This window comes from Micropterus dolomieu, linkage group LG14, assembly GCF_021292245.1.
Source record: "Micropterus dolomieu isolate WLL.071019.BEF.003 ecotype Adirondacks linkage group LG14, ASM2129224v1, whole genome shotgun sequence".
In the NCBI taxonomy this organism is placed as follows: domain Eukaryota; kingdom Metazoa; phylum Chordata; class Actinopteri; order Centrarchiformes; family Centrarchidae; genus Micropterus; species Micropterus dolomieu.
This window is the reverse complement of record NC_060163.1, coordinates 13,070,842-13,085,490: the sequence shown is the minus strand read 5'-3', so window position 1 is coordinate 13,085,490 and position 14,649 is coordinate 13,070,842. Positions and strand designations below refer to the sequence as shown.

Genomic DNA, 14,649 nt, shown 5'->3' with positions numbered 1-14,649 from the left:
CTACCATCTGAATGTCTCAACAGAAATCGAGACTCATCAGACCAGGCAACATTTTTCCAGTCTTCAACTGTCCAATTTTGGTGAGCTCTTGCAAATTGTAGCCTCTTTTTCCTATTTGTAGTGGAGATGAGTGGTACCCGGTGGGGTCTTCTGCTGTTGTAGCCCATCCGCCTCAAGGTTGTGCGTGTTGTGGCTTCACAAATGCTTTGCTGCATACCTCGGTTGTAACGAGTGGTTATTTCAGTCAATGTTGCTCTTCTATCAGCTTGAATCAGTCGGCCAATTCTCCTCTGACCTCTAGCATCAACAAGGCATTTTCGCCCACAGGACTGCCGCATACTGGATGTTTTTCCCTTTTCACACCATTCTTTGTAAACCCTAGAAATGGTTGTGCGTGAAAATCCCAGTAACTGAGCAGATTGTGAAATACTCAGACCGGCCCGTCTGGCACCAACAACCATGCCACGCTCAAAATTGCCATTCTGACATTCAGTTTGGAATTCAGGAGATTGTCTTGACCAGGACCACACCCCTAAATGCATTGAAGCAACTGCCATGTGATTGGTTGATTAGATAATTGCATTAATGAGAAATTGAACAGGTGTTCCTAATAATCCTTTAGGTGAGTGTACACATCTAAGTCATGATTATTCGTATCTGGAGCAAGTCATTATGACCTTCAGTTAAAACAAGTAAGACAGTAACTGACATAAAAAGAGTCAAAACAAAAGAACAGCCTACATGTAATCTGATATTCCTCAAGGAAAGGAATTGAAATAACTTGTAAAAAGGCAAACAATGTTCACTTTTAAAAATGTTCAACCTTAAGCGCTTTTTTGACATTTGGACTCCCTGTGTAGTTTTAACGCTGCCTCACTTCATAATACCTTGTTTGACAGAAAGAGGCAACAATCGGTGTTTTGTGGGAGTGAAAACATGTGAATCTATCTGGCAGAGTGCTTCAGTTGTCCAAGATTACAGTGGTTAATAACAGTATTAAAACTAAACGTATTGTTCCGGAACAGTCCATGTGGAAAGTAACCCAGAGTCATCAAAACAAGAAAACTTCACCAAATATGGGATACGAACTCAAAAGTTTGTTTCTATAGTTTGGCTCATTTGGTCAGTAGAGAAAAATGCTATTTACACTTGGGTGCTCATCAAATAACTGGCTGAAGTGTATATCGTAGTCCTCTTTCAAAAGAACTGTTGGCTATGTCAGGAGTGTAAGCAAATCTGAACTGAATGACCAAAACATGCAGTTTTGTGGGTATAAGGAAATACATGCTAAGATTTTGACAGCTGAGTAGGGAGTTGCTTAAACCCATGAAATTCTGTTTGGTAAACAACATACTTGTGACTGATTACTGTTTACAAGTCTTGGTTGACGTGCAAGTGAGAAGTGGGAGCTTAAATGAACCAAACACAAGAAAGAAACAAAGTGTTATTTTCTGCTGTGTTGTAATCTCAGTCAAATGTAAACAGAAGAGCCCGCTTACCGATCCTATCCAGCACAACACTGTCCCAGCTCTTTTTAGCTAGAGTGAACTTCCTGTTGAGCTCAAGCTCAATAGTGTGGTAAGCCCCCATCTGATGAGTGAAGAACAGAGCATAATCACAACTACTTATATCAAACAGGAGTTAATGTTAAGACAAAATGCTGAGTAAGGCTGGGAAATGACAAAAAAATAACTGCAGCAAAACACCATCATAGATCTTTGTGTAGAAAAAAGAATAATGTCACACTGTAAATCTTTAACATACAATTCTGCTTATGTGAAAAACACATAAAGTACACTCTATATAGTACATATTGCCTGGCCACAGTGACCAGCCTGCATAAAAACCCTTTTACAGTTAAATACACTTACTGTGTCTCAACTGGATAAACATTTAAAATGTTAAAAAGCTTATTAATTTGTTTTGATGATTAGATCTCAGAACAAATGAAACTGACTTTCTGTGCAACTAACAAAAACTGACCTCTTAGACACCATCTACGAGTATAATAACCTCCAATTACTCCTAAAATCTTAATTTCAATCCTTGCTTCCCTAATTGTATTACTCTAGTCTCTCAGCTCCGCTTTAACAATTCTATGTAAATGTGACATGACTCCATTCGGCAAGTTGCTTAGAAATCTCAGACCTTGACATACTGGTTCTCCTCTAGGTTAGTGCCCTTTACTCTCAGCTGGCAGGCCTGGGAGTCAAAGTCGATGGTCTCCACACTTAAGGTTAGAGTAGTCCGAACTCTGGAGCTACCCACACTTCCAGTAGGGGATTCTGTCTGCACCTTCCTATGTGAACAGGAGAAAGGGACTTTACTTCTGTGTCTGTTTTTGAGTTCAAAACACTGAGTGATACAAAGTCAGAAAATGTGAGAGATAATGTTGGAAACCTGAACAACAAGCACCATCATTTCCAAACACAGACTCAGTCTGAGTCAACTCATGTAGCTGGCTGCATGGATTGCATTGGGTGTGTATCAAATCTGATCAGTGGCTGTAATGAGGGTGGATGGAAGCTAAACTTTGAGTAGCTTTACTTGATACAATACAAATGCATACCGTGGCAAGAGTGGAAGATTTTAATCCTTACCAGCTAATGGAATAACAAATGACTGACAAATGAATTGGCAATTCTGCAGTGCTACAACATATAAAAGCCAGCATCCTTCTCTATGGGGCTGAAAAACTGCCACATAGTTGGGTGTGGGCACTACAGTGCTTCAACTGTCACCTTTATGTGATATAAGTTAGTAGTTACCTGATAGTGGAGGCTCTCAGGCTGTCCCCCACTTGCAGCAGGTTGTAGGTGTGCCACATATCCTCCGCCTCCTCTGGTATCAGAGTCACCTGACTGAAGGAGAGTAGCAATCAGTATGCCAGGCTCTGAGTTGGTGTCACTAATGTTAGTGATTAATCAGGTGTTAAAACTGTGATATGCTTTTACTTTAAGATCTCAAGCCATTTTTGGGGGCAATGACACAGATGGTGCAATGACGCAGGAGCACCATACACGTTGCTCCAGTCATTTTTGGGTGTATACCAATTATAACACAGTAAGGGTTTGTTTTACTCGCTGAGGCGTCGTATAATTACCCACGGAGTGATACAATCTAACGTTATGCTCATTTAGTTACATTTGGTGTCCTGTGTGTTTTTACATACTAACTACTATAGTGCCTTTTCCCGAACTAATCCAAAACCCCCACTAATCTGCTAGTACACTTGAATGTAAATCACATATGGACATTTACCACGACTTTGTTGACACCTACAAAATAGCATGCTGCTTAGCTTGCTAGCAGTAACTATCGCCAGTCACTCACCCGGCATTATCTTTTTCGATGTCTTTATGGAGCAACTTCATGGTCGGATTGTTGTATAATATAAACAAGAGTGTTATTAGCGTAAAGTAGAGAGGTTAACGTTTGTCCGAGTGAGAGTCATGTTTATCTGACAGTGAATAAGCAAACTAGCTATTTCAGAATGAATCAGTCGGTGCGTGTTGCCAGGCGCTAGGACATTACGTCATGCCAACGTACGTCGACAACTCTTCCCATCTTGGTCACTTCCGTGGGTGTCGCTTTACTGCGCAACAAATACAGAGCGCTACAAACACGAAAATTTGACTAATTGCTGTTCAAACACGGACTCTCTTGCATTGTTTGATAAAATCTTCCACTTAAGGCCAGCAAAATGTAAGATATACACGAGAATGATTGCCCTTTTAACATTGTGGTTGGAGATAAGTAAATGCTGACCGACGTTGAAAACAGCCAATCCCAGAGAAGAATAGCTCTCCAAACACCGCCCACTGGAAAAACTGACCAATGGGAGCGCGGGAATTGTCACTCTCTCTTCCGTCCAACCTCGCTTTGAGCTAACGCTTGCCTAGCCTTTTTTTTGTCGATGGCATGGTGCTAGTGGCTACGGCAGAAACACCGTTGTCACGAGAAAATAAGAATTTTTAAAGTGAATTCGGATAGCTAATGGAAAATAGTTGAGTAAGGTGGATTTCTGTAGTAGATGACAGCCATCACATCTTTAACAGTTCAGCACCCAGCCTCACATTTTGAGGTTGCCAGTTCTGCTCCAAGGTTGGCTAGCTAGCGGGCTAACGATAGCCGATTAACGCTTAACTAGTTGAGCTAACGACAACTAGGAATCTATTTAACAGTTACAACGTCTTGAATTCCTTGGGGTTATTAGGAAACGACCAAAAATAGAGTAATAGCATGGCAGAAGCCGATAAGTTGAACATCGACTCCATTATACAACGTCTGCTGGAAGGTAAGGCTTTCGCTCGATATTTATTCACCGAGGTAGCCATTTTAGCTAACAGAGGCTAGACAACGATAACCACTTATGCTACGTTAGCCAGTTAACTTCACTTAAGTTAGTGCTTCTTGCTAACTGAACACTGGACTTGAATTGTGCAGGTTGACCGTCAGTCATGTCTGGTCACTAGCATCCTCGCAGCAAATTAACATTTGTTGTTCCTACTCGCCCGCATTAAAACCTAGTAAAGGTTTTATGTGTATGCTTTAACGTTACTCTGCCAGAGAAAGTATCTACACAATGTAAAGTTAAATCGTTGTGTAAATTCGTTGCTCGCAATGAAGCTTTGTTTTACTTCCTTGGTAACTTGATGCATTTGGGCAGTACGGTCAGAATATGAAAAGTACACTGAACTGGAAATTGAAATATAGCTTAAATGTATTATTGTGTGTCACCAGATGGCATTCTTTAAAGATCCATTGTAGTAATGTACTATTTTTTGCTTGGTATTTACTTCCAAGCTAGTTATATTTGTAGGGCGTGCTTTGAGATTTAATTTTGAAAATGCCCCATATCCAAGTAAAAACACCCTGGATGGTCTCATATAGTCAAAAAATACAATTTGCACTATTAATGGGACAAAACCGAGGATTTGTCTCTAAATATCTCTGATCTAGAGTCTGTCGGTTTTCTGTTCTTTGGTAGAATTTAGGGATGTAGGAGAATTCTTATTGCTAAAAAGTGTACATTTTAAATTTCTGACATTTGGTTCTAGATGAGTACTCAGCATTTAGATTTTCATTGTAAAAATGTCCACTGTACAGATTCATGTTTTTTGTTACACGTTTCAATCTTTTAATAAAACATTTTATATAATCCAGGAAGGTTCTGATTGTGGTAGTCATGACTGAATACTAAACGCAGAGCACTCTATATACTAAAATGTGCCAACTGTCCATGGCAGTCTGCCCTTTTTCGCTCTGAACATGTTTGTTGTGTTTTCCACAAAATACTGCTATATTTTTAACATCTATTTTTGCACACTATTTTTTACAAGTTTCTGTATAACAAGTGACTATGAATAAAAAACTCTGCTGTGTTTTATGATCTTTTGTTCCCAGTGCGCTATTTCTCACTCTTCCATTTTCCCTCACAGTGAAAGGCTCCAGACCTGGCAAAAATGTTCAGCTGACAGAGAATGAAATCCGTGGCCTCTGCCTCAAATCCCGGGAGATCTTCCTCAGCCAGCCAATCCTGCTCGAACTTGAGGCACCCCTCAAGATTTGTGGTGAGGCTTAGTTGTGTTTCTTTGGAGCTGAGGGAATTCTTAAGTGTGGTCGCATAGCATTTACAAACACACTTAGAGAGCTGTTGTAGCTTATAGTGCTTGACTCTTAGGAGAAAGCTTACATTCACATTGTATGGCTGTGACCTTGCCACGTAATTACAGGCCTATAGGGATAAAGTGATAATATTGGCCTGCCAGTGCAGTGCTGTTTTGCTCTTCAAGTCTCCCAGGAGTTGACCCCCTGTGTCATACTGCTGATACCACTTAATGAAGAGTGCTAGTTTAAAAGAACCGTCTCCACATTTCAGGAACTAGCCAAGTTGGTGCTGCAGTGAGCATCATCTGCATCCTCACACTAAATTTTTTATCTCATTATTAGGGCTGAACGATTTGGGGGAAAAAATCTAATTGCGATTTTTCTGCCAGATATTGTGATTACAATTCAAATTGTGATATTTATTTATTCAATTTTTTAGAAGTTTCGCTAAAGTTTGATATTCACTGCCAGTCTATTTTTGACAGAAGCTGCGTCAAGCAGCACAGAGCAGATGAACCAGGCAGGTAGTCAGACACAGAATGGCATAGAGATCCCGGTTGATTTTCAAAATAAAACACCCTTTGCAGACTCCAGATCATACTTCAACAATAAACACAGTTAAAACAAACAAAAAAGAAACAATTTAACTACATAACCTACTTAACCATAGTAGAAGCACAAAAATCAAGGACAACTGAACAAATAAGCAAAATCTGAACAAGTCAGCAAAACGCTCTTATTCTGAAATGCTCCATGTGGATGCCTGCAGAGAGCGGAGTGGAATGGGCTCATAGAGAGCTGTTATCAGTAGTTGAAGCACACAAATTAACAACACGTCAACAACGTGTAGGCTAAACGATCTGCTGCTGAAACACTTCAGTGTGGGTTGACCCTGGGCAAAACTGCGGCACAGCCGCTGCCTGTGGGATGATGGCGCCACTATTTCCTCTAGTTTTGTTTGTTGTTTGTGAAATGTACAGGCCCTGTGCCCGCTCTGTTTGGTGAGTAAGACCATAACAGGAGGCGCTTGTGATTGGCGAGCATCTGTCACACAAGGATGACAATGGAATGAATTTGTAATTGCATGACTGTTTAAAACGGGTCAGATGTGCTGTATAATTATCCTAGATTGTAATCGCCATCTTCACGATTAGCTAATCGCGTTCTTTTAAATTGCACTTTTGATTTGAAAACAACTAATCGTTCAGCCCTACTCATTATCACAAAACACAAGTGAAGCCACACCTAAATAAAGGTGCATTCATTTAAAATAATTCATGGACAATCATGGTGTGAAATGTTGTTAATTTGCAGGCTGCTAAGTGTTGTTGTACCTTTCTATCAAAGTGCCTTTTGTTGTGCGCATACAGGCAGTGTGGTCACACGTTTGGTCACACCACACACATTTGACCAACATTGCTGTTTCTACTCTAATACCCCTTGTCTCACCAGGTGATGTCCATGGGCAGTACTATGATCTGCTGAGGCTGTTTGAATATGGGGGCTTTCCACCGGAGAGCAACTACCTGTTCCTGGGGGACTATGTAGACAGAGGCAAGCAGTCCCTGGAGACCATCTGCCTGTTGCTGGCTTACAAGATCAAATACCCAGAAAACTTCTTTCTGCTGAGAGGAAACCATGAGTGCGCCTCCATTAACAGAATATATGGCTTCTACGATGAGTGTAAGTCGTATGGTATGCGTACAGATACAGACTGACATTAATCTTTGCACTCCTATCTACGCTTCCCACAGTTTGCTAAAAATGTAAGCCCATGTCTGTAGGCTTTGCATAGTCTAGGTAATACAGTCAGTGATATTCATTTAGATTTTTCAAATGTCAAAACTGGAGAAAAAAAGAAATGAGCAGCTTAATGAGTGTACAAAAACTTATGTCTGTACAGTACAAGATTGTAGTTATTTTAATGTATTTTTTATCTTGAAAAAGTAATGATTTTTTTTCTCATAATGGTCTTTGTGATGGGTCCATTTTTTGGAGTAAAGACAAACACTTATAATTCAGCCTTATAAGCATATAAAGGCTTTTAGCAAGTTCACTAACCATCTATAATTCTATCTAGATCTAAAGATAAATAAAATGTTCACAAACAAAGTTATTGTTGAGCAAATATTTACCAGCATTACTTAAATATCCTTCCCTGTGTGCATCAGCTGTCACTGTTACAGTTTGTTGGGATTGTATTGGCAACAAAAATGTGCGCTTCTCTTTGTTGAGTCTACAAATGCAAAAAGCAATAGTACACCAGGCTTCGGGCTAAGGAGCATGATCAGGCAGGAGTGATTAATCACATGCCTTTCTCTGCTATTCAGAGCCTGGATTATGTAAAATGGCGTGTTTGTAATGTGATGCAACAGGTGCAGCTATTGAGATTTTTATTGATCTCAAGATTAGATTGTGACCAAGTAATTGTGGTTTCCTCCCACAGGTAAGAGGCGATACAACATAAAGCTGTGGAAGACCTTCACTGACTGCTTCAACTGTTTGCCTGTTGCAGCCATTGTTGATGAGAAGATCTTCTGTTGCCATGGAGGTATCCTCATCAAACAGTTCCTTTGGCTTCTGTCCAGAGTACACACAACCACACAAACACACCTTTGCACAACATTATGATCGAAGACCTGCGGGACTGTGGGATCTTAATTTGTTTTGAGAATATGTATGAAGCCTTGCCCTGTTCAACTGCCAGAGCTATAGAGCACTTGTGCTTATGACTGACACGCTGGACTAAATGTGTACCAAGTTACCACAGGCAGTGCATTCTGTCCAATACAGTTAATGATTTCTTATCATGCAGGATTAAACATAGTTTATATTTCTCACATTAAGATATGGGAGCTGGTTTTGGAATTCAACTTCAAGGAAATGCCGCAGTCAATCACTAACAAAATGCTCAGCTCAGAAAGAAGCTAAATTAAAGACGCAGATCTCTGCAGCATGCTTGACAATTCTGACTAGTTTTGCAGCAGTTGTGATACAGAAAACGGAACAATAAAATTGACATAAGGGTTCAGACAATGTGACACCAACAGTCACAGCTATCTCATGTCTGCAAGACCCACTACACACAATATGTGAACAGGCACTGATAATCAGGATAAACACCACCTCTCTCTTCGAACGTATGAAGTTACGTAAGGCAGAACACACAGAAAGGATATGGTATGTTTGCTAGTGTTTATCTGTTGAGCACAGCAGTTAAAGCCCTAATCCATAATTTTTGATCCCATAAATGTTAAGCATACATACAGTTAAAAGTTGAATGAGTTGATGAAAAATCTGCATTTTTTGTCATGATTTATAAAGCTCCAACTAAGAATGATTATTATTGTTGATTAATCTGCAGATTATATTTTTGATTAATTGTTTACTCTATAAAATACTGAAATGTCCATCTGTTTCCCCGAAAGAAATACTTTGTCCAACCCAACAATCCAAAACCCAGAGATGATCAGTTTACAGTCTTCCTTTGAGAAGCTGTAAATAGGGAATGTTTGGTCTAAACCGACTCAAACTAATATTAAAAAAGCAGCAATATAGTTTTAGCTCTATAAATTAATGCACAGGCCTGATTTCCTTCTGTGTTTATAAACATTACTGATTGTGAACAAGCGCCACAGTAAAACTAAATAATGTACTTCTCAGTAATAAAAGACCTGTCAATCAGAATTGAGGTTTCGATTGCAGGTCTGATTATATGAGAATGTATTTGACATGCGTGTAAATTATGATATTGATATTGAACCTTGCACATTGTGCTAACATGGATACTCCTTGGTTGTCATACCTCAGATCCTCTAAAATCCCCTCTTTTTGCCTGGTTTAGGATTTTCCATCTAAAACCACAAACATACTCTTATGTGTAAAATCACAGATGCTAATTTCAACTTTTCCTGCCAATCTAACATGTAACTGTTATACACTGAACATCTCCAGGCCTATCCCCAGACCTCCAGTCTATGGAGCAGGTGCGACGGGTCATGCGCCCCACTGATGTGCCTGACCAGGGCCTCCTCTGCGACCTGCTGTGGGCTGACCCGGACAAGGATGTGCTGGGCTGGGGTGAGAACGACCGCGGCGTCTCCTTCACTTTTGGCGCAGACGTGGTCACCAAGTTCCTCCACAAACACGATATGGACCTCATTTGTCGGGCCCATCAGGTCAGTGCACTACCCTGATCCTAAGGTTAAAGATGCTTTTGCAGTAGGAATGAAAGGCAATAAATGAAACAAGTAACTAAATTAAACGGTAAGCCACCTCTCTGCTCTAGTTCTGGTTAAACTGTTAAGAGTTGGCTATGGATCTTGTAATGGGATGAAAGGAGAGTGTCTGTATGTACTTAGAGCAGTTTTCAGTATTTCCCACGGAATGATAGCACATTGATCAAAAAAAGTTTGTTCAGTGAATTTTTGAGGAAAAGTCAGGTGGAACTGCTGAAATACTTGGATAGCTCTTGTCCACTTCAGCAAAGGTCGATTTCAGCCCAGTTTTAACCAGGTAGGCAGTTCGAGCAACAGCAATGTATTTATCATGTATTTTCTTGTTGTGTAAGCCCTTTGTTAATATAAAATTCTCTGAATCTGGTTCTGTTTTTTGTGTCTGATTCATTGTGTACAGGTGAGAAGCAATTGTCTGAAATTCCTCTCAGTTGTCAAACTGCCATTTATCTGTTTGCAGGTGGTTGAGGACGGATATGAGTTCTTTGCAAAGAGGCAGCTAGTGACGCTGTTCTCAGCCCCAAACTACTGCGGTGAGTTCGACAATGCCGGAGCCATGATGAGCGTAGACGAGACCCTCATGTGCTCATTCCAGGTAAGCAAGAGACCAACCAGAAAATTCAGATTAAACTGTTTACATATTGAAAAAAAATAAAACTAAAAAGTTTTTGTTTATTTATTTTTGCTTAGTTTTGTCGGCTTTGTCTCCCTTTCACAGATTCTCAAGCCTGCAGACAAGAAGCTGTTCTATGGAGGTGGAGGGGGCATGGGCTCTGGTCGCCCAGTCACTCCCCCTAGGAAAGCCAAGAAATGACACCAGTAGTTTGCCCTTGACCTCCAACCCACCCTTCCTGCCCTCTCTACCTCTCTTCTCCTTTCTTTCACCAAACAGCCAGAAATCAAACCTATACCCAGGGCTTTTTTTCCTTTTTTATCTGTACTTCTTAAAAACATTTAATGTTACGAATTGTCTGAGTGAGTGCGTGTGCGTGCGCAGGCGACGAACACGTCTCGTCTGCCGGTGAGCATTAAAATCATGTGTGCACGTGTACATTTTGTGTGAGAGTATTAGAGATTTATACTTTCCCCTCTCTCTTACCACTCTTCCCTTGGAAAGGTTGAAACCACAGTGTCTGTCTGTACAGTAATTTTGACTTAAATGCAGGGTTTGGGAGACAGAGGGAGATTGCTGACATAATGAATTTAGCAGCAAAGCCCTGCCAGCAGGTGATGTGTGTGTACTTGTAGAGGGGGGAAGTATTTTGTTTTCCCTGTCCTCTGTACTGTAAAATCTCAAAAACAGGTGTGTGCGTGCGTGTGTGTCTGCGTGTGTACATGCGGTGTCTTCCCCATCTGAGTGATGTCGCAGTATCCGGGAAAAAACAGGAAGAAGTATGTCACCATGAGCAGTCGCATGCTTACCCACACAGACACACACACACATGCGTATGACTCTTCGTCTCAGATTCATATGAGCCAGAGCTGTAAAAACCCCATACAGTTTAGGTTTGTACAGATTTGATTACTTGAAAGAGATTTTTTGTGAATTCGTTTTGTAGTCTTTCATCAAGTTGACCAATAAAGCGAGAATCTGAACTACAATGTCGACCAGTCACTTTTATTGTAAGCTTGTTTCTGATATATAATATAGACATGGAATTTAGAAATAGCCCTTTATATATCTGGTAAACAGTCCTTCACAGTACTTAAAGCACCAGTAGTATGGAGACCCAAAGTCTAAACATAAAATGGAAAAATAACCTTACAAAATATGTAATCATTGAGTTTTAAGAATGAATAGGATTAAATTGGATAAGCTATAATGTTTTCATCCTGCATCTTTATACAGTGACTATTTATTGCAGGTTGATTATGCTCTCATCAAAATTATTGGCAATTCTGTCGATTAAGTAATCAATCGACTGGTCATTTCAGCTGTAAATGTTTTTCACAATTTTATGGTTGCATATTTTGTCCATATTTGTTCATATGATTATTACTTTAATAGGGTTTATTTAATATTGAATGCTTTGCACCTCCATGAAATGTATTAACTTGAACGCAGACATTTTACAAATAATCTAAAATGTTTTTTTAATGTACTACGTGCTTGGATAAAAAAAATTTTTATTTGTAAAATTAACTTATCCCACTAAATGAACTAATCAGACTCAAAGTTCTTCGTTAGTGGCTAATTGCTCACTCCCAATAAAACCGTAAGAAACTGACTGAATTTCTAATTTGACCAAGACTCCAACTACAGATTGGTCAAGTAAAATACTTAGGGAGGCTGTTCTGTCATGTGCAGGGGGTAATTAAGCCTGAACTGAATCAAAACTACTCAAATGATAGATCGGTTCAGCTGTGATCCACAGGGAGGTGCTGTTGAGCTCTTTTGATTCCTCTGGTCAAAAGATCACACAACAGAGAAAGAAACACTGTAGCTGAAACTGAGTGTTGGTTTGCATAATGCCCATTGGTTTTCCCAAGGAAAGGAAAGATTTACATTTAATAAGTGCTGGCTGTATGCATACAAGTAACTGTGGTGGTCTACTTTGGCAGTAGTTGCAACATTTTGTATAACATGTTAGATCCTAATGCCATCAGTTAGTTGGTATCGATTTAAATAAAATGTTTTTAATAAGAGTAGTAATCACCTTTTCTTGCTATGCTGTGGCCTTGATGAAGACTCAGTACCTCTCTTTTACATTCCTCATTCTATTTTTATCAAAAAGGATCCCATTTCTTCCTTAGGCATTTCTCTGGCTCTTTTTTGGCATTCATTCATCTTCCTGTCATCAACACCCTGTCTTCAAGGCGCTCTGTCCATCATTTTCCCTCCTTTTACAGGGCTAAAGAGGTGAAAGATGAAGGGCAGAGCTGAGGGGGTTGGGTTTGAAGGTTTTTAAAAATGGAAATAAATTTTCTGTAGTTCTGCCCTGTAGTTTGATATGAATAATGTTGTTTCAGCCTTTCAAAAGACCAGTAAGGTGAAAGGTGAGGGCTGTACTTATAGTATGTTTTGTCAGAAACACATTTAAGAATTCAGAATGAAGGAAATTGTTTATTTCTTAATAACCTGATGCAGAAACAATTACTTTTTCTGAAGACTAGAAGATGTTTATGATGATGATGATGATATATGTAGGCTGAAGCTGCACTGCTTCTGACAGAAACCACATTTTCACTGCTCTGATATCTGTTCGCTACTGGGAGCCTCAGCCTTTCTCATTCTCCTCCATGCATTTATAGCAGAACGATTTGAGGACTGAAGTCACACTTGGTTGTCACAATTTGTCACTGGCTATGTGATTTTTACTGTGCCATTTCCATAGGATAAAGTTTCTACATTTGGTGTTGGTCGGTGAGTCTTGAGGACCTTGTTTCTGATGTGCTCACGTTTACTGGATTCAATACTGTTATAAAAGGGTGAAAATCAAACTTTGGTTCACATTATATGGAGTTCAGTCCATTTTTGTGGCTGTTACATACTCATCAGTCATAGCTATCAACCCAAAAAGAATGTCCTGGTTAGGTAAGAGTACTCAAGACATTGAAGATGTAGCATATCACCAAGAGTTCATCTTTCAGATGATATCAAATACTGTACAGATTACTTCTTAAAGCTATGCTGGCCTGAAATACTATGCTGTGTAATTTATGACTGCTATTATGAAACTCCAGAAGGATTTTGTTCATGTGCAGACATGCCAGAAAGAAACCTGTGCAGCCGGCCTTTTGAAAACATAATTTCCCATGTTCCACAGTGTGAACATAAAAGCATGTTTTCATTTATGAAAAATAATCCCCTTAATAGATGAAATTGTGCCAGTAAATGTGTCGTTAGGCTGACAGTATGGTCCAAAGTGCTTTTGGAGTGAGAAAAATGCACTCTTTCATCAAAAAATTGCACTCAAATGAAATTATTTTTATCTTCTAAAAAACAAGGACTCAAGTAGAAGTAAAATTAGTCATCAAAATAATTATTTGTGTGAGCGTACAAAAGTATCTACCTAAAAAAAAACATACTTCAACATAATTAAAAAAAAATTAATAAATAGATGTAGCACAGTGAGTGTAAACACATGCAACTAAGTGAAAGTACAGATTTTCATCCCAAAATGTATTTGAATAAGAGTGCATTAAAATTACAAGTAGCCTACAGTTTACTCAAAAAGGTAGGCTACATGTAACAAAGTAAATGCAAGTCATTACTGCACACCTCTGTTGTTGATACTATAGTGGATGAAACTTCTCTGCAACTTGAATATAGAATTAGCTTTTATGTAAATAGTGTATTGTGAATGCCTCTTAAAATGGACTTTACATTGATTGACTCGAAGCAGCTGGAAGTCAAGTCTGAATTGATCTCAGCCTCTCAAACTAACAAGATGCTTTGCTTGATTCTTCAGACCTCGAGTTTCCCACTAAAATGTCTTTGCCAGTGAATTAAAAACATCAGCGTCTAAAAGTGCAGCGCCAGCCAAGTAAATGACACCCGATCATTAAAATGAAAGCCACTTTTGATCAACAGGCTTATTTTGCTTTCGGCTCCCCCATGGCTTATATAGTACAGCTCTAAGTGTGAGGAATGGTGTGAACAACGTGGACCTCTTCGTCCCGGTATACCACGTGGATACTGATGACACTGTGGAGGCAAATGTGCCCTCCCTATCTTATTTTCTCCCAATAGATGAAAGTTGGACTTACGAGCCTGAACTAAATGTCCAGCATTCTGAAATAAAAAAGCTCCAAAGCTGTCGTGGTGCCATGCCCTGCAGCACCAGTGTCACCTGCTCTATTT

The 14,649-nt window shown here is 39.5% G+C and overlaps 2 protein-coding genes across 2 annotated transcripts in view; one reads left to right on the top strand and one right to left on the bottom strand.

The window, feature by feature from the left end:
• pelo (pelota mRNA surveillance and ribosome rescue factor) overlaps nucleotides 1-3,678 on the bottom strand; it is an 8,835-nt gene extending 5,157 nt beyond the window's left edge. The window contains exons 1-4 of the mRNA XM_046069529.1: nucleotides 3,334-3,678; nucleotides 2,769-2,861; nucleotides 2,149-2,299; nucleotides 1,500-1,590 (exon numbers count right to left, since the gene is read on the bottom strand). Of these exons, the coding sequence (XP_045925485.1) occupies nucleotides 1,500-1,590; nucleotides 2,149-2,299; nucleotides 2,769-2,861; nucleotides 3,334-3,374 (376 nt within the window). The 5' untranslated portion in view covers nucleotides 3,375-3,678. The remainder of the gene's footprint in view (nucleotides 1-1,499; nucleotides 1,591-2,148; nucleotides 2,300-2,768; nucleotides 2,862-3,333) is intronic.
• A 178-nt stretch (nucleotides 3,679-3,856) lies between these two features.
• On the top strand, nucleotides 3,857-11,447 carry ppp1cab (protein phosphatase 1, catalytic subunit, alpha isozyme b). Its single transcript, XM_046069530.1, has 7 exons — nucleotides 3,857-4,297; nucleotides 5,442-5,573; nucleotides 7,063-7,293; nucleotides 8,057-8,161; nucleotides 9,565-9,788; nucleotides 10,306-10,440; nucleotides 10,564-11,447. The coding sequence occupies exons 1-7, from the start codon at nucleotides 4,243-4,245 to the stop codon at nucleotides 10,657-10,659; spliced, it is 978 nt and encodes a 325-aa protein (XP_045925486.1). The 5' UTR covers nucleotides 3,857-4,242; the 3' UTR covers nucleotides 10,660-11,447.
• The last annotated feature ends 3,202 nt before the right edge of the window (nucleotides 11,448-14,649 follow it).

Coding starts and splice junctions, on each gene's coding strand:
- ppp1cab (XM_046069530.1), top strand. CDS start 4,243: ATGGCAGAAGCCGATAAGTTGAACATCGACTCCATTATACAACGTCTG. Junction 4,298..5,441: donor TATACAACGTCTGCTGGAAG/GTAAGGCTTTCG, acceptor TTTCCCTCACAG/TGAAAGGCTCCAGACCTGGC. Junction 10,441..10,563: donor CCCTCATGTGCTCATTCCAG/GTAAGCAAGAGA, acceptor TCCCTTTCACAG/ATTCTCAAGCCTGCAGACAA.